This window comes from Mirounga angustirostris, unplaced genomic scaffold (genome assembly GCF_029215605.1).
Source record: "Mirounga angustirostris isolate CCGP_5_RB_7025 unplaced genomic scaffold, mMirAng1.0.hap1 SCAF_6, whole genome shotgun sequence".
In the NCBI taxonomy this organism is placed as follows: Eukaryota; Metazoa; Chordata; class Mammalia; order Carnivora; family Phocidae; genus Mirounga; species Mirounga angustirostris.
The window spans coordinates 81,987,529-82,013,532 of record NW_026991714.1 but is presented as its reverse complement, the minus strand read 5'-3'; the positions used below and the strand labels follow the sequence as shown (position 1 = coordinate 82,013,532).

General features: G+C 47.7%; 2 protein-coding genes across 8 annotated transcripts in view; one reads left to right on the top strand and one right to left on the bottom strand.

The window, feature by feature from the left end:
• TBCE (tubulin folding cofactor E) overlaps positions 1–19,901 on the top strand; it is a 96,593-nt gene extending 76,692 nt beyond the window's left edge. For 3 of the 6 annotated variants that reach the window (XM_064594607.1, XM_064594610.1, XM_064594611.1), the window contains exons 5-16: positions 1,215–1,303; positions 4,429–4,528; positions 6,472–6,574; positions 7,560–7,636; positions 8,744–8,839; positions 9,377–9,441; positions 9,540–9,604; positions 11,235–11,387; positions 12,022–12,175; positions 13,618–13,686; positions 14,219–14,278; positions 17,003–17,330. In XM_064594607.1, coding sequence (XP_064450677.1) covers positions 1,215–1,303; positions 4,429–4,528; positions 6,472–6,574; positions 7,560–7,636; positions 8,744–8,839; positions 9,377–9,441; positions 9,540–9,604; positions 11,235–11,387; positions 12,022–12,175; positions 13,618–13,686; positions 14,219–14,278; positions 17,003–17,247 — 1,276 coding nt within the window. In that variant the 3' untranslated portion in view covers positions 17,248–17,330. The other 3 variants (XM_064594609.1, XM_064594612.1, XM_064594613.1) reach the window with 3 other exon arrangements.
• B3GALNT2 (beta-1,3-N-acetylgalactosaminyltransferase 2) overlaps positions 18,422–26,004 on the bottom strand; it is a 57,420-nt gene continuing 49,837 nt past the window's right edge. The window contains exons 8-12 of one of the 2 annotated variants that reach the window (XM_064594614.1): positions 24,908–25,091; positions 22,241–22,366; positions 21,467–21,722; positions 20,787–20,843; positions 18,422–18,818 (exon numbers count right to left, since the gene is read on the bottom strand). In XM_064594614.1, the coding sequence (XP_064450684.1) occupies positions 18,672–18,818; positions 20,787–20,843; positions 21,467–21,722; positions 22,241–22,366; positions 24,908–25,091 (770 nt within the window). In that variant the 3' untranslated portion in view covers positions 18,422–18,671. The remainder of the gene's footprint in view (positions 18,819–20,786; positions 20,844–21,466; positions 21,723–22,240; positions 22,367–24,907; positions 25,092–26,004) is intronic. The other variant, XM_064594615.1, reaches the window with a different exon arrangement.

Here is a 26,004-nt window from a genome sequence, read left to right as displayed (position 1 = left end):
AGATTTCACAAATACTAAATTATAGCATTTAAAAAATTGTAAAAAGCACAATACAGAATTTACCACCTTAACCATTTTTAAGTGTATAGTTTGGTAGCACTAAGTACATTCACGGTGTTGTGCAGTCATCCTCTCCATCCATCTCCAGAACTTTCCCAAAATGAAACTCTGTCCCACTCCAACAGCAGCCCCTGGCCCCCGGCAGCCACCATGCTACTTTCTATCTCTGTGAAGTTGACTCCTCTAGGGACCTCACATAAGTGGATTCCTACTGTATTGTCCTTTTGTGATTGGCTTCTGTCCCTTCGCATAATGTCCTCAGATTTACCCACATTGTATTGTATGTCAGCATTTCCTTCCTTTTTAAGGCTGGGTAATATTCCATTGAATGGACGTACCATACTTCGTTTATCCATTCATCTATCGATGGACATCTGGGTTGTTTCCCCCCTTGGGCTACAGCGGTAATGCTGCTTGAACAAGCGCATAAACCACAGCATTTTAAAGCTGTGGAATCCGAGGCACAGAGATTCTAACTCCCCTAAGGCCCAAGGAAGTGGTGGGATTGGGATTAATGCAGATCCTCTACACTTAAAACGTGGCTTCTGAGATTATCTAGTAAAGCTGAAGATATGCACGCTCTCCAGGATATAACCCTAGAGAGACTTTCACAAGTGAATGCGAGAAGCATACGATAGTGTTTACTTCAGCCCTGCTGGGAATAATAGAAATGTCAGCAGAGGAGTAAATACAGTAACTGTGGTCTATAAGATATGAAAACAAGTGCTCTAGAGCACATGGGTTGACGTAGCTGAATCTCACTGCTGAACAATATACCATTGGGGGGAAAAAGTAGCTTGGAGGAGGATAAATACAGTAGGATACCATTTATATCAAGTTTCATTATAGATAAAATGCTATGATTGTTTAGGGATATGGAAATGTGTAGTAAAACTATTAAATGCTTAAGTTTAAACAAGCACCCAGTGTGGGGGAGCAGAGGAGGAAGGAATATCCTGGAATGGGACACGAAGGACTTCAGTTATATTTGTAGTGTGTGTAATGCTTTCTTTTTCTTCTCTTTTACTAAAGCTTTATTTCTGAAACTGGTTATTTTTGGTAACTTCTTCTGTGAAATGCTTTTTAACTTTTTAAAGGGCCAGTGGCTGTGTACATGTTTATGCATACGTGTGAACTATATGTTTTTCATGCAGTCAGCTGAGCAAGTTGCAAGAAATTTCTCTGAGGAACTGTGCAGTGAATTGTGCTGGTGACAGAGGAACAATTGCCAAAGCATGTCCTAGTATCCTTTTCACTGCGAACCTGACTTTGAACTTGACGCTTGTGCCGGACACGGCCAGTAGCCCACCTGGTGTCTGTTCTCCCCGACTTTCTTCCTCAGGGCATCTGCGTCTCCCCTGGGCCAGTTGCCACCCCGGGAAATTATTTACCTTCCCGGACCCCTCTGCCTTCAGGTGAGGCCTTGTGACTCCCCCCCAGCCAAGGAAATGTGAAGCAAAAGTGTCTGGACAGGGCTCCTCACACAGGGACACACTTGGCTGGCGTCTGCCTTCTGCCCCAAGCCATTACCCTGGCACACAGAGCGCCCGGGGCCTGACAGCCATCTCGTGTGCAGAGCGTCCAGTGTGGACAGGGAGAGAGGAGGCAAAGCCCTCACCCGCACCCCGGGGCCCCCACACCAGCCCTCCTGGACTGCCTTCCTGTGAGTGCGCAAAATACTCTCCTGTTTCATGCCGCTCGTGCTGTTTGTCACAGGAGCTCAAAACAGGCCCTTCCAAAACTTGTAGTCTCTTTTCTCTACCTTCTTCTAGAAGTGGTTTCTGTTTGTGTTTGCCCTATATTGCTTTCATGCCCACAACTAAAAACATAGGTCAGTTTAAAAGAAAAATCCCCCTGGCAAATGAAAGAGACTTTCTCGAACTTTCAAAGGTTTTCTCACAGTTCTTTAAGCCTGCCTAATCTCTGTGTAATAATTTATGCCAAAGACAGTTTATAATCCGTGTTCTCCAAGGGAAGAGATGGCAAATGGGCAGCTGTCTTTAGCCAGCTGTTTCTAGCTATCCCTGTGGTGCATGCTTTGTGGTAACAGAAATTAGAGCAGAGCTCCTCAGCCAGTGTGTCTGCGGGGTTGACCCCCTCAGTCAGGACTTGGTCACCTTGCCCGTGAGCAGCCCCTCCATGGGCCCCAGCGAGCTGGGCCAACACAGTCCCATCCTCCGTGGTTAGGGGAAGCGAAGCAGATGGTGGTGTTTGGTAGGGAGCAGGATGCCACAGTGGTGTCTGGAATGTTCTGTGATCTGCCTACTGCCGGCTACTGAATGATTTCAGAAGATTGGGAATTGGGTGGTTCAAGACGTATTTTCAGCGTATCAGAGAAGATGTGGCCAGTAGGTGGGTTTGGTTGCTCAGAGTTGTCAGCAGGGTCCTGGGGAGCCCACATCTTGCTTGCCGATGCTGTTCTTTCCTGGGGAAAACGTCCCCCAAGTCTTGAAGAAATGCGGTTTCATGAGATGATCAAGTGACGGCTGATGTTTGCAGGTACAGTGATGAATGTCTTCCAGTTGCTGATTGAGTTCTTGCCTGAAGCAGAAGTACTGTCTGTGTCTAATCCAGTTGTCCCTTTCGGGTGGCGCCCTTTGAGGTCACTCCCTCCGCCAGGACGTTGGGCCGCTTGCCGAGCTGGGAAGCTCCTCTGGAGGGAGGATGAGCTGCCTCCTGCTCTGCTAGCTGGCTCTGCATCGGGGGGGGGGGGGGGGGGGAGTTGGGGGGGGTTGGGGGGGGCTGGGTAGAGTCTGTGCCTGCGAGCCGGAACCACGTAGCGCCCGGAGCTGCTTGGCCTGTGCGTGCATGCGCATGAGGGGCACTCATGACAACTGCCGGGTTGTTTAGAGTTGATTTCAGAGTGCAGGTGGTCTGTGTGCTCTGGATAGACTAGCAGGTGTGTTTATAATCTGAGCCTCCACGATGGAGAGTATGAGTAAGTGAAGGATTACCGGACTGGACCCCTACCCTTGCTAACCAACCCCATGGTCCAGACTTCGTAGTGGCCTGCAAGGCCCTTTGTGGCGTGGCCTTGGCCCCTGCAGCCTTTGTACCCTCATTTCCAGCACCTCCCACTCCCTTTACCTAAACCCGTTCTAACCTCAGGGCTTTTGCTTGTCTTGTTCTCTCTGCCCGGATGCTCTTCTCCCAGATGGCATTTCCTCATTTCCTGTGGTTCTCTGCTCAGATGGCACCTTCACAGCGAAGATAGTCTTCCACAACCAGTGTATGTAATGTACCCACACACCCCTTTCCTGCATCCTCGGCTGCTTCTCTGAGCCTGTGTCTGTATGTGGCATACTGCAGAGGCACGTACTTGTCACCGTCTCCCGAGCTGTGACTGTTGAGTTCGCTGCTCTGCTCCTGGCCCCCCGGCAGTCGTGGGACAGAAGAATGACTGATTCCCCAACATAGCAGAGTCGTGTGTGAGATCCTCCTTTAGCGGCTCCAGTCCTGCCCCAGGCTTCTCTTCCATCTCTCTGTCCGGGGGTTCTGAGCTGCACCCCTCTTGATGGCACCGCACTCCCCCGAGATACTGAGCTCAGGCGCCTTTTTCTCTCTGTCCTGCTGGTTTCTCCTTCTCTGAATTCCCAAATCATTCTTAGCACTTAGAACCTTTGTCCATGCTCACCCCCATCATCTGCTCTGGAGGTGCAGCTAGTGACCTGGGGCTTCCCGCGGTGCAGAGACTGAAGGTGCGTGCGTGGCCGCGAGGCCGCCACCAGAAGGAGTGCCCGGGTCGAGGCCCATGCGTGCACCGTAGGCGCTTAATAAAGCAAACTCACCATTGTTCTTTTTTTCTCTTTTTGTTGGATACTGCAAGAATGGTTTGGCACTGGGTAGGACATTTGGTTCTTACTTACTTGATTGTAGATGTTTGTCTCAAGTCTGCAGCAGATGACAGTGAACGTTTTCATTTCTAAACGAAGAGTTGGGTGACTTAAAAAGGTAAAGTAGCATGTGCTTGTGAAAAAATTTCAAGCAGAAGAGAGGGTAAAAGGTGAGAAGTTAAAGATCCGTGCTCCAGAATTCAGAGGTGATGGCTGTTCTTTTTTTTTTGGCCAGTAAAAGTGGGATCTTTGACCTTAGGTAGAGGGAGCCATCGCGGCTAACCCGTCAGCAGATGAAACCCGTGGACAAGTAAGTGCAGCAATACACCCTAGGGACACCCAAAAAGCAATGACAATAGTAAGCCTCTGGGGGAAAGTCCAGTCAGGAGGGGCAACAGTGTAGAGTCCAACTCCCAAGATGAGGGAAATCACACCGATGAGAGCCAGGGACCACGGTGAGCAGGTGTCCATCAGGACGACTGTTGTGTCTTGTGTGAATCTTTCTGTATTACTCTTCCTTAATGTGTGCTTTGAGATATCAGAAAAGCAGATTTGTCAAGAAACCTGTTGTCCTCGTGGGATGAAGTCCTAGATATTGCTGATCAGCTCAAACACCTGGAAGTTCTTAATCTCAGGTATGAACTCTTGGGCATCCATTTTGTCACCCCTGACCTCTCCTCCTTCCCTCACGGCATCTCTGTGGGAACGAGGGGGAGATGGCTTAGTGGTATTTAAACTTAATTTCTTCTTCTTTTTTTCTTTTGAGTGCACGCGAGTTTGGGGAGGGGTAGAGGGAGAGAGAATCTTAAGCAGGTTCCACACCCAGTGAGGAGCAAACTTGGGACTGGATCCCGTGACCCTGAGATGATGACCTGAGCCTAAATCAAGAGTTGGAAACTTTTTTTTAAATTTATTTTTTATTATGTTCAGTTAGCCAGTATATTATATTAGTTTTTTTTTTCTTTAAAGATTTTATTTATTCATTTGAGACACAGAGATAGAGAGCACGAGCAGAGGGGGAGGCAGAGGGAGAGGGAGAAGCAGGCTCCCCTCTGAGCCAGGAGCCTGATGTGGGGCTCAATCCCAGGACCCTGGGATCATGACCTGAGCCGAAGGCAGACGCCCAACCATCTGAGCCACCCAGGCGCCCCCATTAGTTTTTGATGTAGTGTGCAATGATTCATCAGTTGCGTATAACACCCAGTGCTCATCACAACACATGGACACTTAACTGAACCACCCAAGTATCCCTTGTTTATTTTTAAGCTCTCCCCAACAATGTGGGGCTCGAAGTCACGACCTCAAGATGAAGAGTCGCATGCTCTATTGACTGAGCTAGATAGGTGCCCCTTTTTGGGGGGGGGTGTCTTTTGGTTGGCTGGAGGTGGGTGGGCCTGTTGAGCTGGGAGATCTTGGGGTCTCCTGTGAGCCTAACCATGAAGGCTGGGCCTTCTGGGGGAGTTGATATTTAAGTGGGGAGTAGAAGAGGTGCTGTGAAAAGTGCTTATTCATCCTGAAGCTTCTGGCACTTAATTGCCGTAGGAATGAGCACTTTCTTCGGAATGCTGTTTCCTTCAATTCTGATAAGGATTGTCCACCAATCTGCATGTTTCACTGATGGCACCGTTTTCCAGGCTTCTTCAAACCCTTGGTTAGTTTCAGTCTTAGAACCTGATTCCCCGAGGGCTCAGCCAGGCTGAAAGTGTGAAGGTACTCGAGCCAGCCTCGCATGGACAGGCGGCTCGTACCTGGCTCAGGCAGGTTCGGGTAGAGCGGGGAGTCGGGCCTAAATCCGTGGTGCTCCAAAGAGGGCAAAGGGTGTCCTTTGACCCCTGGCGCCTCCTCTTCTGGAAATAGGGGCTCATGTGTTTTCATGGTACCTTCCTTCACAATGACTCAGGATTGAGCACTTTCTGAGGTGAGGATCGCAAGAGAGCATCGGGAAGGCAGTGATTGATTTTGTCCATCGTGATAGCAAGAGAGCGGTTTAGAGACTCTGGAGGAGCAGGATTGTAGCCCCTGGGGCAGTGTATCAGCACAACGCTTGAGAGGGCACTGGATTTTGCGGGGCCCAGAGCCTTGCGAGCTGGATGCTGATCTGAACGCCTGAGCCTTACGCTCAGCCAGCTGCCTCGGGCCTCTGAGAACATCTGTGCACATCAGATACCAAAAAGTCATGTATCGCAAATACTAAAAATGAGGTAGACTGGACTCCCTTGGTTTTTTTTTTTTTTTTTTTAAAGATTTTATTTATTTATTTGAGAGAGAGAGAATGAGAGAGAGAGAACACATGAGAGGGGATAGGGTCAGAGGACGAAGCAGACCCCCTGCCGAGCAGGGAGCCCGATGCGGGACTCGATCCTGGGACTCCAGGATCATGACCTGAGCCGAAGGCAGTCGCTTAACCAACTGAGCCACCCAGGCGCCCTGGACTCCCTTGGTTTTGAATTAATTTCACTTTGAGGTCGAAACAAACCAAACTCCTCATATTAGATCCCAAATTGTTGCTTTTGGAGACTTTCACTCGGGCCTCCTGGGAGCAGGCAATCAACACATTTTGACTTCTTTGTCTACACAGTGAGAATAAACTCCGCTTTCCCTCGGGTTCACCGTCTCGAACCGGAACATTTCCTGCACTGAAGGTTTTAGTCCTTAACCGAACAGGAATAACATGGGCAGAGGTAATCCTATTTCTTTGGTTTATTACCCAGAAATAAGAAATTTAAGATCGACTGTGGCTTGATTTTAATCATCCTATTATCCAAATAATAGGATTCTTTAAACTGACTCACAGAATGGAGTTACAGAATTGTTGTAGTGAAGTAGAATTTTGTATTTTGGGATTGGGATTTTCTCTCTTGGCTCCTTCTGCATTGTTCTGGGGTGTCTTTCTGGGCGGTGGCACTCCATAGCGAAGTGCAGTTAACGTATGCCTAACTTAGAGCCCTCGCGTTAGCTGTTGATGGAGCTTTTAGCTCACCCAGTTTTCCCGCAAGTGCTCCGAGGCAGAGCTGCCGGAAGATTCTCGCATCCTTTTCTTGTTTAAAGTTGGGCTCCTGGAGTCCACTGTGCCTCGTATACAGCTGGGTTCAAAAGTGGACTTGTGGCTGCTTCGCCCGGCAGCATTTGGAACTTATATCTGGCACTGCTATTTTTCTATCCGAGGTGAACTGACCTCACACGCCCAGAATATTCCATTTTCGCAGCTTTTGAAGGCAAAGTCCTTCATCTGTGAAATGCCGCTGGGGCGCCGCCCTCAGAGACAAGTCACCTTTCCCGGTGCGCGTGTGCTCCCAGCGCTCCTTCGTTGGTGGTGGGTTTAGATTTAGCGTGAGAACAGGCCGGGCACATAGAAATTCAGGTGCTAGAGATGGTGGCAAAGCTCAAGTGAGAAAATGTAGAAGTAGTTGTTAGGAAACACCATCTGATGAGTGTATCCTTTACACACCCGGGGTGGCATTGAGAACTGAGCAGCCGTGTTTAACATCAAGTTCCTTCCTTCGCTGAAGCAAACCGTGTCACATGATGCGTGTGCGCGCAGTGCCCGTCTGCACGTCTGCTTTCTAGGTGCTCGGACAGTTCAAGACCTCCCCGGAGGACGCCTTCACAGCTACCAGACTGTATACGCTCCTGTGTCATTGAAATACTTTGTCACCTGTCCACTAGGTGCTCCGGTGTGCCTCTGGATGGCCAGTCCTTAAGGAGCTGTACCTCAAGTCCAACGATCTTTTCATTTCAGAAAGGTGACAAGGGTTTATTTATGTGCATGCGTCACCATCTGGTCTGAATACATAAACGGTCTCAGTGATGCCTCACACTGATTTTTTAAAGGATTTGCCAATAAGAATTAGGAAGCATGCTTACTCTTCACGAAGTAGGATGCCAACTGATTATTGGTTTTAATTGAGGAAAAGCCCATCAGAGTGAGAGCCTTGAGTTAAATATATTTGAAGACAGGGATTTTATTAGTTTCACAGAAATATATTTAACTTCTCTTTCTAAATGGAGGTTCTTTAGGAGATGCTTTATAAGGATCAAAGAATGCATTTTAGTTATTTTATTATTTTTTCAAATAATACATTTTAGTTAGCATTATCTGCTTAAGGTTGGTGTACCAAAGTATAGTAAAAGCTTGTTCTCCTTAAGTAAATTAAATACATTGTCTTTCTCTTTTGTTGATTATCATTAAATTATTACTGAAACTAAACATGGCAAATTTACAACAAATTCTCATTGAACGATTCAAGTTAATGAGATTTTACTGTACGGAACTATTTATTATACAGGCAAATGCAGGTGTTTTTATTTTTATTTTGTTTTTAAATATTTTATTTGTCAATTAGGGAGGGGAGGAGAGCAAGCGAGTGGGGGAGGAACAGAGGGAGAGGGACAACATCGTGCTGAGCATAGAGCCCCATTCAGGGCTCGATCTCACAACCCTGAGATCATGACCTGAGCCAAAACCAAGAGTTGGACACTCACTGACTGAGCCACCCAGGTGACCCTGCAGTGTTTCCAAATTACACTTTTTATTTTGAGATAATTTGAGATTCCCATGCAGTTACCAGAAAGAATACCCGGAAATCCCCTGTACCCATGAGCTGGATGCCCCCCTCGGTAACATCTTGCCGAGCTGCGGTACCTTATCACAGCCAGGGTCCTGACATCGGTCCAGTCGAGATGTAGAACGTTTCCATCACCACTAGGCCCCCCATGTTTCCCTTGTGTGGTGCTATCCGCCTGCCTCCTGCCTCGCCCTCTCCTTTACACTAAATGTGGTATTTTAAGGCCATATCTTTGAAAACAATTAAGAGATTAAATTCATGTTGAAATGCTTTTATTTTCCACAGGCCGGCTGATGTTCTACAGACAGTCAAATTATTAGACCTTTCCTCTAATCAATTAATTGATGAAAATCAGCTGCTTCTAATAGCCTATCTGCCCAGGTAATTTGCTCCTAAAATGCCAGTTGCAATAGTGCTTAGGAAATTTTTAGTGAATGGATCATATGCTGTATTTGCTTTCTCAGTGGAAATATGATGATGGAATTCACAAACTGAGTGATTCCTGTTGGGACACTTTTATTTGAATTCATGTGGAGAATGTCCCTGTGAACCGCATACACTGTAGTCTACGTCTGCAGTAGGTAACTGAAGAATGAATAATTTGGCCCTGGTGCTGATGTCAAAAGTCTTCATTCATTAACCTTTGGGAAATTAGACCATGTCTCTTTCCTCCCCGAGACCCATGAGCACGTAGCGCAGCCATGCACACCAGGAACGGCTGGGTGACTGTAGAATCCTCAGAACACATTCTAGAGTCCACCCCGAGTGCCCCAAATTGCACTCTGTGGTTTTTTCTAAGCATTTCACGTGGAACAAGAACCTAGGGTGTGGGGGGAGAAATTATAGATGCAGTCCGGTTGATAGCCTATAGCATTTTCTATTGTGCTTTGTAATCAAATTTAACATTTTAAATTTCAGATTAGAACAACTAATCCTTTCTGACATTGGAATTTCTTCTATACATTTTCCGGATGCTGGACCTGGTATGTAAGATCATTAGCTCCCCTCCCCTGCCCAGTACCTCATAATTGAGCTCTTTCTTTCACTTCCGCTGTGTAACTTCGTTCTCCTTTTTTTCTAGGGCACAAAACATCCATGTTTCCTTCCTTGCAGTACCTTGTAGTAAATGACAATCAGATATCACAAGTAAGGGCTTCTGCAGAACGTGCATACCGCATGAGCTCTCATTGTCACTCTCACCAGGAGTTTGTCGGTTCCTTCCGTTACAAAATATTTATTGCATTTTAAAAATATTCTTTATAAAGTTAATTTTACCTCCAGTATAGTTAATGTGCAGTGTTCTGTTAGTTTCAGGTGTACAGTATAGTAATTTCGCAGTTCCATACATTACTCAGGGCTCATCGAGATTGATGTACCCTTAATCCCCTCCCCTCTTTCCCCCATCCCCCTCATCCACCTCCCCTCTGGTGACCATCTATTCTCTATAGTTAAGAAGAGTATCTTTTTGGTTTGTCTCTTTTTTCTTTTGTTAGTTTGTTATGTTTCTTAAACTCCACATGAGTGAGATCGTATGGTATTTGTCTTTCTCTGATTGACTTACTGCACTTAGCATAACACCCTCTAGTTCCATCCATATTGTTGCAAATGGCAAGATTTCATTGTTTTTTATGGCTGAGTAATATTCCATTGTGTATATGTTCCACATCTTCAGTCATCAATCAGTGGGCATTTTGGCTGCTTCCATGGTTTGGCTATTGTAAATAATGCTGCTATGAACATAGAGGTGCATGTATCCCCAAGTTAGTGTTTTGTATTTTTTGGGTAAAGACCCAGTAGTGCGATTACTGGATCATAGGGTAGCTCTATTTTTAACTTCTTGAGGAACCTCCATACTGTTTTCCAGAGTGGCTGCACCAGTTTGCATTCCCTCCAACAGTGTAGGAGGGTTCCCTTTTCTTCACATCCTCGCCAACACCTGCTGTTTCCTGTGTTGTTGATTTGAGCCATTCTGACAGGTGTGAGGTGATCTCTCATTGTGGTTGTGATTTGCATTTCCCTGGTGATTAGTGATGTTGAGCATCTTTTCCTGTGTCTGTTGGCCATCTGGATGTCTTCTTTGGAGAAATGTCTGTTCACGTCTTCTGCCCATTTTTAATCCAGTTGTTTTTTGGGTGTTGAGTTTGCTAAGCTCCTTATTTATTTTGGATACTAACTCTCTATTGGATGTGTCATTTGCAAATATCTTCTACCATTCTGTCGGTTGCCTTTTAGTTTTGTTGATGGTTTCCTTCACTGTGCAGAAGCTTTTCATTTTGATGTAGTAAGAAATATTTTAAATTGAAAGAGAAATGTTTCCCCTCAGAAAACCCAAAAGTATTAAGAAAGAAATTAGTTTAAGTCACAGTAAGCAGACTGTCATTTTACATGGCACAGTTCTAGAGTGAAAGTGCATGGTCTTCCTAGTGGGTGCTCGGTGCATGAGGACAGTCCCGTGCCTCGGATTGGAACTAGGGGCTTTTGCTTTTTTTTTTTTTTTTTTTTAAGATTTTATTTATTTGACAGAGAGACAGCGAGAGAGGGAACACAAGCAGGGGGAGTGGGAGAGGGAGAAGCAAGCTTCCCATGGAGCAGGGAGCCCGATGTGGGACTCGATCGCAGGACCCTGGGATCATGACCTGAGCAGAAGGCAGACGCTTAACCCACTGAGCCACCCAGGCGCCTCAGGGCTTTTGCTTTTCTCTTGCTAGTTCACATACTCTAAGAAATTAGTCTGAAACATGTTCATTTTCACATATTCTCTTTTGCTGGGTTTCAGTGGCCATTTATCAACGAGCTGGATAAGCTACAGAGTCTGCACGCTCTGTCCTGCATCAGAAACCCCCTGACCGAAGGGAGCAAGGAAGCAAAGACCACGCGTCAGCTCATCATCGCCAAAATCGGTCAGTTGAAGACCCTGAACAAATGCGAGGTGAGTGCTGGGAGCAGGACTGGATGCTGGGTAGAGTAGGAAACAAGTGATCAAGAAATGTGAAAAATTGGAATGTTGCAAAGGGTTATCAGTGCAGTTTCCCTCCGGATGGTGAACTGTTGCCCTGTGCGTTACTCAGGGATGGTTCTTCCGGGCTCCTCAGGAGGCGGCGTGGGTCAGTGGAGTCCGGGAGAAGCCTGTTGCTCGGCTGCCCCTTGAGAAGGGGCGAGGAGTCCTGGGTACTTGCTCCTTTGTCTTGGGGGGATTATAGGCAGAAAGAGGATGGAACCACAGAGCTTATTCTCTTCTTCTGAGCCACTCTGCTCATAAAACTGCTGCTCGCCTGGAATAATCTGCTCCTAGGGCTGGGGGGGCACCTGTGGGCCAACCTCATGGGGGTGTTGAGCCGCTGCTGCAGGCCGGACGCCGGCTTAAGACTGAACTTCTTATTTTCTTCTTCAGTGAACTCCTGAATTCTGTCCCTGTTAGAAAGGAAAGGTAAAACTAAAAGGCCTGTCCCTCTCAACGTGGTGATTCTCCATGGGTGAGCAGTGGAGGAAGGACAGGGTACAAAACACAAGCCAAGTGTTAGAGAAGTACTCGAAGAGACCTGTTTTTATTCCCCTTCCTGTAGATTCTGCCGGAGGAGAGGCGGGGGGCTGAGCTTGATTACCGGAAGGCATTCGGAAATGAATGGAAGAAGGCCGGCGGACATCAGGATCCAGACAAAAACCGACCCCATGAGGAGTTTCTCGAAGCGCATCCCAGATACCAGCTGCTGTGCCTTAGTACGTGCGGCCGCAGCCCTCCCTGCACCGCCCCTGCAGCTCCAACCACTGGGCTTTGGAGGGGACTGTCGGCGCCCCTCCTTTTCTCCTTTGGGGCTTTTTTGGGTGTCTTTAGGGAAGAGTCAGCAGCCTCCCTCGGCGCAGGGAACCTGGGGAGTCTGAGGGTTCCTGGGAGAGATTGGCATTGGGCGGGGGCATTGGGGGAGTGCTGAGGGTGGGGGACGGGGGGAGAGCAGCTCTGAGGGGAAGCTCCTCCTGTCTGCGTGTGTTCATCGGGCTCCTCACTCCGAGAGGTCAGTGGACTCCTCCTTTAAGGGGGGCAGGAACCTGGGGGATTTTAAACGTGCGCGTGTTAAGGTAGAAGGCAGGCCCTGGTGTTTCTGAAGCTCCCCAGGTAGTTCCGCTGTGCTGACGAGCGCGTCCTTTCTCCTCCGTGCTGCTGAGGGCGCCCCCAATCCACCCCCATCCCTGCCCCCCCCCGCTCCCCGCAGCTCGGGCTCTGCTCGGTGCTTCCTTACCTTCCCCAACCTGGACCCTCAGGCCCTGAAGCCACCACTTCATGATTCTCTGTCCCTGACATACTCCCCATTTTGTTTTGACTTCATTATTACTCCACATTTCACTTTTATGTGTTTTGTTTTGTTTTGTTTTAATTTCCTAATGTAAGCTGCTCACCGCACAAAGGCTTCAGGCTGGAACATTATCTTTGAGGAAGAAGAGCTGCCTGGGGGAATTGCTTTCAGATCACTCCCATTAACTGGCCCAATTTCCCGGCCACTTTAGGTGAATCTGAATCACCTGGGGGAGGGGAAGGGGAAAGGGAAGGCTCTGGAGCAGCCCCGCAGACAGGGCTCAGGGTGTCCTCCCCGCTCAGAACGGGCTATTTCTAGAAATGCAGGCACTGGCCGGCCCAGCGGAGAGTCAGAGCCGAGAGGCCTGCGCTCCCTGCGCCCTTCTCTTGAGGCTGCTTTTCCAGGCGCGGGGCTGGGGCCGGGCGCCCAGCCTGGCGTGGCACCATCTGGCTGACACCTGAAGGTGTCCTGTGAGTTACGTCCCAGCTGGTACCAGAGTTACCCGTCAGGACCCCAAAAGCGAGGGAACTGTTGGCAAACGCCAAGCTCTGCATCAGTGTCTTAGGTATCTGAAGGCACAGGCTGGTCTTGCTGGTCGGGCAGCAGGACGGAGTCTGTCTTTGAGGAGAAGCAGCGTGAGAGGCCGCGGATGGAGGGGTCCGTGCGTGGAAGCAGTTGCTGACCATCCCTCCTAAAAATAAACAAGTAAACAAGTAGCCGAATAAAAGGGAACAGATCCCAGGTTAGCAGGGCAGATGCTGCTTGGCGTGTTCTGGGAAGGCAGAGGCTCGGCCGATCCATTCAGTGTGTGTATTTTTCCTTCTGGTGGCCGTGGGTTTATCATCATCCCTGTTTATGCTGCTTCCGCAGAATATGGTGCGCCTGAAGACGGGGAACTCCAAACACAACAACCATTTCTGCTCAAAAACCGGCTACTGAGTAAGAACCCCACACTCAAAGACAGCTTATTTGTATTCGCGTCCTTAGGTGCGAGATAGTGAGGAGCTCGTAGGGATTGTTGGTTTCTCCTAAGTAAGTACCTAGAGTACTCCAGTTTTGAAAGAAATGATGAATTCTCAAACATTTGAATTCTCATCTCGAACATTTTAGCAATTCCCAGGCTTTCAGCACATTTGATTGTGTTATAAATGGGGGGAGCGTGTGAGAAGTGCACCGACTTGTGATTTGTAAACATGTGGCTTTTCTTACACGGGGACACCCAGCTGCCTTGTCAGGAGAGGAGGCGGAGGGGAGGAGGGGAGGCACTAGAATGCTGGTCCAGCGTTTTCTGTTGCTGTTAATTCTCTGAAGGATTAATAGAAGGAATTTGCAACATCAGTAAGACCTGTTCCTTTGTTAGGATCCAAGCCCCGCGGTACTGACAGCGGGTCATGGGGCAGCTGTGGGTAACGTGTGTGATTTAAATCCTTATTACAGTAGCTCTCAGTCTTTTTCCTTTTTTCCTTTCAAGCACTGAAGATAAAATACCCTAATCAAGTTGATCAGAGAGTCCTAGAGAAACAACTGCCAGGTAAGAAAAAGAGGCCTTTCGCATCCTTACACTTAGGAAACACTGGTCTAGGCACGACTTGGCTGGAAGGAAAATATCTAGAAGTGTGCACTTCTGGAACTTATAGGTTTCTGCTAATCTTTCATGATCTAAAACACAATCCATCGACACTCCCTCCAAAAGCTCAAGTCTTCCGTACTCAGGTCAGCTTATCTAGGAAAGTCTTGTTTTTTGTTTTTTTTTTTTAAAGATTTTATTTATTTATTTGACAGAGAGATAGACAGCACAGGTACGCAGAGTGGCAGGCAGAGGGAGAGGGAAAGCAGGCTTCCCGCCGAGTGGGGAGCCCGATGCGGGGCTCGATCCCAGGATCCTGGGATCATGACCTGAGCCGAAGGCAGCCGCTTAGCCGACTGAGCCACCCAGGCGCCCCTAGGAAAGTCTTGTTAAACCGGAAGCCCTTGCGTACGATGACATCTTGAGCCGAAGGCGTGAGCGCTGGAGCGGCGTGGCCTTTCCTGAGTCCACCGCTGTTTAGTTCCCAAATTATGGCTCTGGTCCAGAGAGACTGTGTCACTGGGCTACAGGAAACGTGTCCTGGTGAGCTGAACTGAACTGTGAATTATTTGGACATCTGTGACTTGTCATACACTCTACTCCTTACCAGTCAGGAGTCCCCGCAGAAAGGTCTCGGATGTGGTCTTTTAATGGACACACTGAAATGGTTTTCTTTGGAAAAACAACTTCAGAACTCTGTCTAAACATCAGTGTTACTGGAACTGAATTAGTTTCATTTCAAAAATACTTTTGTGTTGGGGCGCCTGGGTGGCTCAGTCGTTAAGCGTCTGCCTTTGGCTCAGGTCATGGTCCCGGGGTCCTGGGATCGAGCCCCACATCGGGCTCCTTGCTCCGCGGGGAGCCTGCTTCTCCCTCTCCCACTCCCCCTGCTTGTGTTCCCTCTCTCACTGTGTCTCTCTCTGTCAAATAAATAAAATCTTAAAAAAAAAAAAACAAAACTTTTGTGTCAACCAACTGGATTGATCTAATGTACCGTAAACTTACAATTACAGTCCCTCTTTCAAGTATACTGTGAATTACCGGATAAAGCCTGATTCTCGGTTAGAGAGTGGTATGGACAGCTTGAGTGTGGAGCGGTGAGGCGCTGAGGAAGAGATGAAATGTGTATCACCCTAAGGGACTCTCGTAAAATACTTTTCTTTGCTGGTCAGTGCAGTAATTTCACATTTTTAAAATTTCTACTTTGTAGCACTTGTAATGGCAAATGTCACCACCACTTAAATGTTTACCAGCGGGGAAGGAAAGGGCCGACTGAACTCCTGCAGCATCAGGTAGCATGAGCGAGAACACGGGAGTCTGGGGCCCCACTGGCCAGTATGGCTACTGCAGATGGCAATTTAAATTGAAATTCATTAAACTGAAATAAAAAAATTCAGTCCTGAGTCGTCCTGAGTGCCGGCTGGCCGCACGGATGGATGACTGGACGAGAAAGGAGCACGTGTGGTCAGTACATTATGAAACCCACCCGTCCTGACAGAGCCGGAGAAAAGCCTGGAAGTGTACACCCCCGTTAAACTTTCACACTCGTCCTAGGGAGGCACAACCGTCTCTACATTGTCTGAATGTTAAGACAATCGTGTGTTAGACGTTTACATTAGAAATGGTAACGTTATTTAGAGCATTACGTGCAAATTGCCACCTTTCCTGTAGACACAGTGCGAGTGGGCAGATTTCTCATCAGGACTGTAGGACCAAGCGTTTTGTTTCTGACACGACTTAGGAATGTGTCCTTTCCGTTGCTAGGTAGGAGTTAACCCATCACTAACCACCCTCAGAACAGTGGAAGCCGGTGCACCGAAATCTTTATAAAAGGCCAAGATTATCTACACACACTCACACGTAAAAAAACAAGTTATGTGAATGATGTCAATTGTTTATATTCAACACATAAACAAGGCCAGTTTTTATTCTAAAATAAAGATAACATTTATTAGCACAAGTTGCATAAAAACACAGACAGCTTTACAAAAATCATTTCTGATAGAAAAATATTTGAATACATGTGGTATTTGTAGGAACACCATACTATTGCTGTACCTCCAGCTAAAGCTTCAGAGAAACTCTGTTTCTCATCAAAATATCCAGTATTTACCACCACCCATCTTTGGAAAGAAGTTCATAGTGTTTTCTGAACAAACCAAAGCGTTTGCTCGTGAAGCAGGTCCCCTGCGTGCGCTCGCAGGGAGCCTGCGGACCGCCGGTCCCTCCGTCGCTCTACAGAGGGGGAAACCAAGGCAGAGTGATGGAGAGGCGCCCTCTGGACGCCTGAGCCCCCACTCCAGTGTTCTGTCAGCCATCCATGAGCGAGTAATCACAGAGGTTTAGAAAGTGAAGGATTTTAACTCACATTTACTCCTCTCTGCAGAGAAGATGATTTCTGGTTTATTCAGATGCAGGAGGAAATATTCACCACCACTGAAATGGTATGAAAAGCCACTGTCAAAGGGCACTTCGGTCAGACACTTGCTCGGTTCCCCACAGCTTCCCGCAGGTCAGGTCAGCGGTGTGGAACCGGCTCTCGGGTCCACGCGGTGGGCGAGCCTCTCCCTACTGATGGCCGCGGGGAACCGGGTACCGTGAATCGTTGCGACTGGGGTCTCGGCAGGTGAGCCAGTTCTACACGTAGCTGTCATTCGAGAGAACTGAGGGTGTTTCTTTCCTTGACAGACTCCATGACAATTCAGAAGGTGAAGGGACTGCTGGCCCGTCTCCTCAAAGTTCCTGTGTCGGAACTTCTGCTGTCCTATGAAAGCCCCAAAGTAAGTAGCCCAGCAGAACACAGAGTTGGCTTATGTCCCCCAAGTGTGATACGGGTTGCTTCTAAATGGGAAACATACGCCTCTGTTTGGGAGGGGGCACATGTATTAAGACGGATCTGTCTTTATCACCCCAACCCTCTGTTCTATTTGTAGATGCCTGGCAGAGAGATTGAACTAGAAAATGACCAGCAGTCATTACAGTTTTATTCTGTGGAAAGTGGAGATTGTCTATTGGTGCGATGGTAACAGTGAACTAAGAAAGTTCGGGGACTGCACTGTTTATCCTGACTCGGGGCAGGGGGGGTACCGGAAATAAAGGATTTATTGGAACAGTTCTGTTAGAAAAAGAGAGAGGTTTTACACCTTGCCCTAAGTATAGAAAAGGTGGTATTTTTCATTGGGAAGAGACCATTTCTAGGCTTGTATATAACAATAGTAATAAAGGCTTTGCACCTACTAATGATTTTCTGATTTTATTTCATATTTATAGTTCATGACTATACATTTCAGTATGTGGAGATTTAAATATTAAATAGAACCTAGCTAGTCTAATGAGATCTGAACATAATGTCGGTCATAGGACCAGTTTTAGTGGAACTCTATGGATACTACTAGTTTTAAAAGGTTTGATTTGGATAGTCATTTTGGGAAATGTCCCTTAAACTTAGGGAGCCGCCTCTTCTATGTGTAACGTATGCTATGATCTCTTCCCTCCGTCACACTGTTTTTAGAGTACTTACAAAAATACATTATATGCTTTTCCCTACAGTTGTACCTAAGCTGGGCATATATTCTTCTACAGAAGATTTCCATCTCTGATCAGAATTCAGTTAGGTTAGGTAAACATTACACAAAGACAGGAGGAAAGAAAAAATTCATTCTAAGTGCCCACTATTTAGCTGTATCCTTTCCCTACGTCACTAAAACCCTGAGAGGTATTCGATTTACAGCCACAGAATTTTAGCTTTTTTTTAATAGTACTAGACTGTGACCTTCAGGATCTATGTTAAATGGCAAAAGAAAACTGGAATTAGCTCACTTAATAAATAAGTGAACTTTAAAACCAAGGTCCAGAACTGAGAATTATATATAAGGGTTCCTTTTCCAGTTGCCCACTTCATTCAGACATTTCCATTCCCAAACTTTGGTATAAGTGACCACACAGCATTCTGTGAGTTGTTTTTGGCCCTTAATTTTCCTAATTATGCCTTACAGGGCCATTCCGTAATCCAGGCTGGAATTCACATTCTTGGCTGCTAAGATTTCTGAACGAGGCCAATTTTAACCAAAAGTGATAGGTAATGAATTATAAACTAGAAATGATACATCAGGTTTTAGAAATGTTTATAAAACAGTTTGGTGTTTTTCAAAGTCTTGCAATATAGAAATAAAATTTTTGTTATGTACAGGATCAGCTGAGTTTTAAAAAGGACATTCTGTGCAAACATTTAGAAAGATCACGTTGGTTACAGGTAAAAAGTGCCAACCGAGCACTATCCCGGGCCGCCAGGCGTCTGCTGCCCCACCGCGGGCTCTCGGGGGACTCCGCTCAGCGGCCGCTCCCGCAGCGCGGCCGGTTAAAACCCTCCCGCGGCTGCCTCGCACCGGCAAGGATCCCCGCACCGCTCCTTCAGCTGCCACAGCTGCGTCAGCTCCTGCGGCGAGTACTGCGGGGAGGACAGCATGCCCGGCTCACACGTCTTCTCACACAGCCACAGGCCGTCCTGGCGACAAACCACACACAAGTGACTCGGGAGCCGTGGGGCCGAGCCCGTGGGTTCCGGGGGGGTGCGCGGCAGGCGGCAGAGGGACTTCTGTGACCAGGAAGCCCGGGCAGCACACACGGAGCTCCCTGCGGCTGTCCCCGCCGAGGCGTCTGACATTCTGGGGGCCGCACCAAGTATTAGCTAATTCTCCAGAAACCCGGCGAGGGAGGACCCCTTTCCCTTTCCCAGACGACAAGCTGAGAGTGAAGGGCCCTGCCCAGGGTTGCAGTGAGGTTGGCAAAGGGAAGCCGATGTGGGTGAGGTGAACCCGAGGGACCAAAACGGACTCAGCCTGAGTCCCGAGCACCAGCCTCCTTCGGAGACAGAACACAGAGCCAGAGAAGCCCGCTCGGTCTGAGAACACACCGATGCTGCGTACTGTCAAACGCGCCTTGTTAAAGCGTGGCTGAGCCGGTGGCAAAGGAGAAGACCCTGGGGCAAAGGGGCCGGGCTCAGCACGTGCCCTGAAGGCTCCGCGGGGTTTGAAAAGGCCACGTCCAGCGACAGGGAGACTCAGAGCCAGGGCCCCTGAGGTGCCAGACAGACCTGGGGGAGAGGGAGGAGGAGTGAGTGTGTGTGTGTGTGTGTGTGTGTGTGTTTGTGTAATTCAGAAAACAGAACCTGCGACTCAGCCTTGACCCTGGGTGCGATGGAAAGGGGTCTGCCCTGAGCATCTGGAAGCCCAGCCTGCACTTAGCTGGGTATATGGCAGGAGTCACGTTCTCCAACAATGCAGTCAGAGATGGGAATGCCCTTCGGTGCAAGGCACACACAACATAAATCCTCTTCGCAAGAATGCATTTTAGGGGCGCCTGTGTGGCTCAGTTGGTTAAGCGACTGCCTTCGGCTCGGGTCATGATCCCGGGGTCCTGGGATCGAGCCCCACATCAGGCTCCCTGCTCCGCGGGAGGCCTGCTTCTCCCTCTCCCACTCCCCCTGCTTGTGTTCCCTCTCTCGCTGTGTCTCTCTCTGTCAAATAAATAAATAAAAATCTTTAAAAAAAAAAAAGAATGCATTTTAAATGCCTCCATTTCCAAGGAACATGAGGTTATACACACAAGTCTCTGAACACATCAGGAAACAAGCTCCAAGAGCAACAGTCTGTGGACGCATCAGCCTACACAGACCCACAAACGACACAGCTATCGCCACAATCAGACACACAAAATTATCTTCAGTGTTCAACAAGTCAAAGCTGGCACTTCAATAGGACACAGACTGTCACAGCTGACCCAGTAGATGTGGGTTTACTCCCGTTCACCCCTGAAGTGAGGGGGCCCTGCGTGTTCCTCTGCCCCCTGCACCTTCTGTGGCCAAAGTGGAAGCTGCAAGAATCCAAAACTCAACAGAAAGCTTTGAGGCGAAGTTCAGCTTCGTGCCTCCTCTCTTCCATTTCTGGTCTCTGCAGATTCATTTCTTTCTTTCCTTGGCTCAGCGGTCAGTGTATTTTCAAAAACACCTTCCGGTATTTTAAACCCAGTGTTTTATTTTCATCAGTCAGAAGGGCTGAAGGGTCCTTGGACCATCACGCTGCTGGAAACTTCAGCCAGCTGATTCCTTAAGGTTTGTTTTTTTTTTTTAAGTAATCACTATGCCCAGCATGGGGCTCAAACTCATGACCTCCAGATCGAGAGTTGCATGCTCTACTGACTGAGCCAGCCAGGCACCCCTGATTCCTTACATTTTAAAGCTACAAAGAATTTCTAATCAAACATGTAAAAACCTAATTCTTCTCTGTGGGTAGGAAACTTCCATCCAAACATTTTTTTTTTGGTTTAAACTCAGAAAAATATGAGAACCTGGGTGGATTACTGGGAATTAAACCAAGAGCATTAAGAGCACAGCTCTGATGCCAGACCTTCAAGTCACTGTTTCTGCCCAACGTCTGACCCAGAAACCTCATTTCCTCACAGTTGGCTCACTTACCTGGTATCGACTAGGTCCTATGGCTGCCATCCAGATGCCCATGCTTACGTCTTCACCCTGTATGCGCCCCGTGAAATTTAAATGCAGAAGTTTAAATGCTGTATCATCTCTAAACACGATGCCCCACATTCCCGTAATAAGTCATCTTTCCACTTCTTGGCTTTGTAATTATTCTACCAGGAAACGCCCAGCCCGTATTAACACTTGTACACGGAGTAACAGCTAGTGGCCATTAACACCCACCATGATGAAATGACTAGACACAAGACAGCCCTTCTCGGGGGCCTCACACCTCCAGCACCGGCTGTATAAACGATACAGTGGATCCAACTGCTAGGCGGGCTGTTTCGTGACACAGTCACCAGAATCAACAAAAAAGAAAGCCCCTGCTTTACAGTCTTCCTTCTTGTGAATGCCAAGCTTTCCATTCCTCCAGGGACTACACTTGTAAATGGAGTCTGAAAACCTAGTAAGTAGGCTCAAAGAAAGATTTAGGAATAGAATTTAGAGCCAGGATCTGGAGGCTAGGACTGTGTCCCTGACCTCTGAGGGTGACTCCTCCACAGAAGGAACAGCATGCCTTCCCCCAGGGACGCTGGCTCTGTGCTCAGAGATGGAATCCCGGGCTGGATGAGACTTGGTGTGAAGAGTACACCGTCAGGTCAGAAATCCGGAACTACCTGGTAGGTCTTGAGTCTGCCCGCGTTGCCGGCGAGCCAGTGGACGATGTCCCTGGAGATGACGTACCCCGAGCCGCAGGCAAAGGCTGGGTAGGCGGGGCTGGGGTACTCCAGCTCCTGCCACTTGCCGGTCCGGTCCACGGCCCAATTCAGTCTGAAACTGAGAGTCAAAAACAGTTGGCTTCTTCGTGTCGGCGCGACGGCTGTCCTACCACTATTAAGCCGGACCCCTTTACGATCACTACAAAGGACCAAGCTGTAAAAGCAAGGAAAGAGGAACATTTTTTTTTTTTGGTCTAAGGAACGGCGTTCTTTATCTAGCAGGTGTGTTACGTGAAAGACTGGGGCATCAAATTCTCTAAGTTACATTTGTGGAGTTTCTGAAAGTACCAGAGCATCATCATGTGTACATATGCTAAAGAAGATCATGAATCCATATTGGATTCCTGAAGAAACACAGCACAATTTCAGAAATGTGTCACAACTTTCTTCTAACAAGATACCACGTACGGCAGCTCCTCACGTTAGTGCTTATTTCTAGGCCATGACGATAAAAGCCACATCGTCTTCCCCTCCTTCATTACCTTAGCCTGAAGTTTTTCATTTTACAGGTTTTCCCTCTAACTGTAGATTGATAACATCCAGTAACCAGGACCTGGGGGGCGGGGGAGGGAGGCTCCCTATCTGGGCCACATTTTGCTTGTGTGTTTCATGCTAAATGAATTCCTTTTGATCAGGTACATGAAGCCAAAGGGCTAACAAGGTTTAACTTACTTTCCCCACCAAAAATTAGGCCCATCCAGATTCTTGTGGGCAATCCTATTAAACACAGCTTCCAAGTCTATGTAACAGTCGTCATCTGTCTTTAGCAATAAGTCAAAGCTGGTTGTTTCCACAGTCCTGTTGGCAAAAGGGAATACGAGGGTCATTGCGTCCATAGGAAAGGAAGCGGTGACATCGCTACCATCTTCCTGAAGAGCCGGCCCTGGATGACCTGCACACTTGTTCAGTTTCTTCGTCCTTCGAGGTTGAGAACATGTGCTCAGAACACCGCTGCTACCGAATGCAATCCTCACTTGATGTTCATTAAGTGGCATAACACAGAGAAGCACCAAGCGGATTTTAAAGGTGCCAAAGAAAAAGAACACAGTAAAAAAAAGATCTGGCTGAAGTGGGACCTATGAGCAAACAAACGCTTCTGTGACATTGTTCCCGTCAGGCTGCCAAACATGCGAACCTTGTCACTGGGATTCTTAACGGGGCCCACAGTGAGGGGACAGGCAGGGGACAAGCATTGCCCCGGCTCTCCCCTGGAACCCTGCTGTGCAAGATGCTCTATTCGGTGCCGCGAGTTATACTCCACTCAGGTATTTGATGGTTTTTAAAACACTAAGCTGTAACACGGACACGTATTTCCCCTCAGAAACGATTCCCAGCAATTAAACTCTTATAAATGACCTTTTGGAAGGCCCAGGAGGGTGACTTCGTTTACCCAGACATACAAGGGTGAGTGGAGACAAAACGGACTTCTTCATTTCACACTGCCAATCCCTGTCCACCTTTGATTAAAAAACAAAACAAAACCCAGAGTCTTGCTAGGGAACCAAATGACAGAAATCTGAATAAAAGAAATCTGGAGAAAGCATTTTTCGGTCAAAGAATGGTGAATTTGACAACAGGTCCACACCAAAGCTCAAAACCCTGTGCTTCTAAAGTTCATTTCTAATTAACAGCACAGGAGCACATAATATTTGCTAATTAGGAGGGGCTCTGTGATAAAGGACACTGCGGTCACTGAGGAATCACCTGAAGAAAGAATGACTAAGGCAGCTTTCATTACAGCATGGACGGCGGACAGGTGGCACAGGAGAGGGGGGAGCGGGTCCTCGAGCCCAGGGCCGTTAGCCTGTCCCCGGTGATCAGGTGGAGAGGGTGGCCTGAGACAGACCATGGCAGCGACGACTGAGAGCTCAGAGATGTGCAAGGAGTACAGGAGAGAAGACTTAAACTGCAGGTAACAGATAAACTACACTGAACTTCCACAACCAGGAATCAGCTCCCTAGAGAAAGTCCTAGAACACCACAATCCGATTTCCCACTTTCTGGACCTCCATTCCCACCCTTCACTGAACTCTTTCCATTCTTGCCTGGGCCCCCATACAACAGGGACCCCTCTCAAGGGCCTTGAGCTAAAGAAGGTTCTTTTTCTCAGTACAGTTGTCCAGATATAACCCTGGTATTCTAGACACACCTCAATTTCCAACTCTTATTTCTATCTGCCCTCTAGCCACAGGGTGACTCCAAAATTGTATTAACTTGCCCTAGCCGTGAAACATGACCTTCCATAAACGAATCAGGACTATATCCATCCACTCTGCCCAGGGCAACAGAGAAGAGAGAGGGGCAGACTTAGGGGCTCACCAAGAAACAAGCTCCCTGATCCAGTTTTAAAAGACACAGATGTGGGGCGCCTGGGTGGCTCAGTTGGTTGAGCGGCTGCCTTCAGCTTGGGTCATGATCCCAGGGTCCTGGGATCGAGTCCCACATCGGGCTCCCTGCTCTGCGGGGAGCCTGCTTCTCCCTCTCCCACTCCCCTTGCTTGGGTTCCCTCTCTCGCTGTGTCTCTCTCTGTCAAATAAATAGGTAAAATCTTTAAAAAAAAAAAAAAAAGACACAGATGTGGAAATACTCTAGGTTTAGGCTAGACAGAGAGAGTTTGGGTTAGTTCGAGGGTGGACAGTGTCACAGGGCTCAAGAGCAAGTAAGCAGACCCTGGAGTAACTAATCATGTTAACTGTACATATAAACAAGAGTAGTTAGGATTGTTGCTGCCGTTAATGGTCCGAAGGCAGGAGTCACAACCCAGGTCGAAGAAATCCTGTAGGGGTGGGCAAGTTATGGGAGGCTGTTGGATTTCGTCTTACAGAAAAGTTTTGGAATTAGGGCAAGTGGTTCTTAAATGCGTGAAGAAGAGGATGGAAACAGAATGTGGATGTTCGGCTGAACAGAATTCAGATCAGTAACCTGGGTTCAAGGGAAACTATACACAGGTCATGTAGGTCAGTGGGTATGGTCACAACTGAAAATGGGCCATTTTCAAACTCACTGATTTTCATCTGGTGTTGGCCTGAGGCAACCAAGACAATGACTCACAGGACTGACTTTGACTCAGACAGAATAGAACGACCCAAAATCAACTTTTGCCCTACTTTTGATAAAAATCATTCACATCACGGATCTGCTCATCTGAATGAGAAAGCAGCATGATTTCAGTCCTCACAAAGAACCAGGATATAATAGATCACACATCCTAGTTGTTCAGGAGTTCTGGGGTTGGTTTATTTAAAAAAAAAAAATGCAGGGGTCTACTGTCAATAAATTGTTCCTACATCCAAAGAACAGTAAGACAAATTCTACCTACCCCACATGTTTACCACCTACCATCTGTAGAAGTTCAGTAATTTCGCAGGAACATTTCGGTAAGTGTCAACGACATCCACAAAAACAATGTCATCATAGACGCTGCTCTCCTCCCTCAGTAAGGCGTCTTCCCTGTGGAGATTACTTCTGTGGTCAAGAAGTCTTCGAGGGCGAGAATGAAGGTTTTGTAAGAGTGCATCACCTTCTACAAAGGAAAAGTTGAGAGATGGAGAAAGATGCTGTCGCAAATGGAAGACCCAGCACGTGGAACGTTCTGTTGGCTCGCACCCTTTCCCCGAGTGACCTAACGGAGAGCAGCTGGGAGACAGCCGAGCTGGGCAGCAGGCCCTCCCGCACCCCGCAGGGATCTGCAGGGTCCACAGCTGCTTCCTGTGCACAGCGGTCCAGCGGCAGCTGCGCAGGCCGTGGGAGGCCACAGGTCTGCATCTCACATGCTCACAAGGCCGATCCTGGCAGCACTGTTTGTAATGGGAGAAACAGAACCAGCCTAAATGCGCCCCCCCGACGGGAGAGTAGCCAGCCTTTGGGACAGTCATGTAATGGAAAAGAGCAGGCAGAAGAATTAACCTGATCTTGCATGCTCAGAGGAATGGCACTGAAAAATGATGCTGGGAGGAGGGTGGGGAAGGACCTTTGTTTCTACTTGATAGATTCAATATGATGCCGTGGACCTCAGTGATAAAATACTCTCCTCAAAACTGCATGTTAGGGAAAGATAAGGTACATATGTAGTAGAAAGTAGGAAAATAAGAAAGGGAAGGGTGCACACGAATTTCAGGACAGGGCACCCTCTCTGAGGGGAGGGAGGGACAGGGCCAGACAGCTAGCTGGGATGGGGCTTCACTGTGTCTGTAATGGTTTTTTCTTTAAAAAAGGGAGCAAATATGACAAAATGTAAGCATTTGTTAATTCTGAATAATAAGGGCACGGCTGTTTCTTACAGAGCTATTTTTGGTATATCTGTGATATTTCATAATAAAAATGTGCTTAAAGTCATCAGTTTACTACCTCACACGTTAATGAATCACTTGTCACATTTGCGCAGGGACTGTCCTCAAATCCTATGGATTTAAGGCAGCCACTTTTTCACTAGGGCA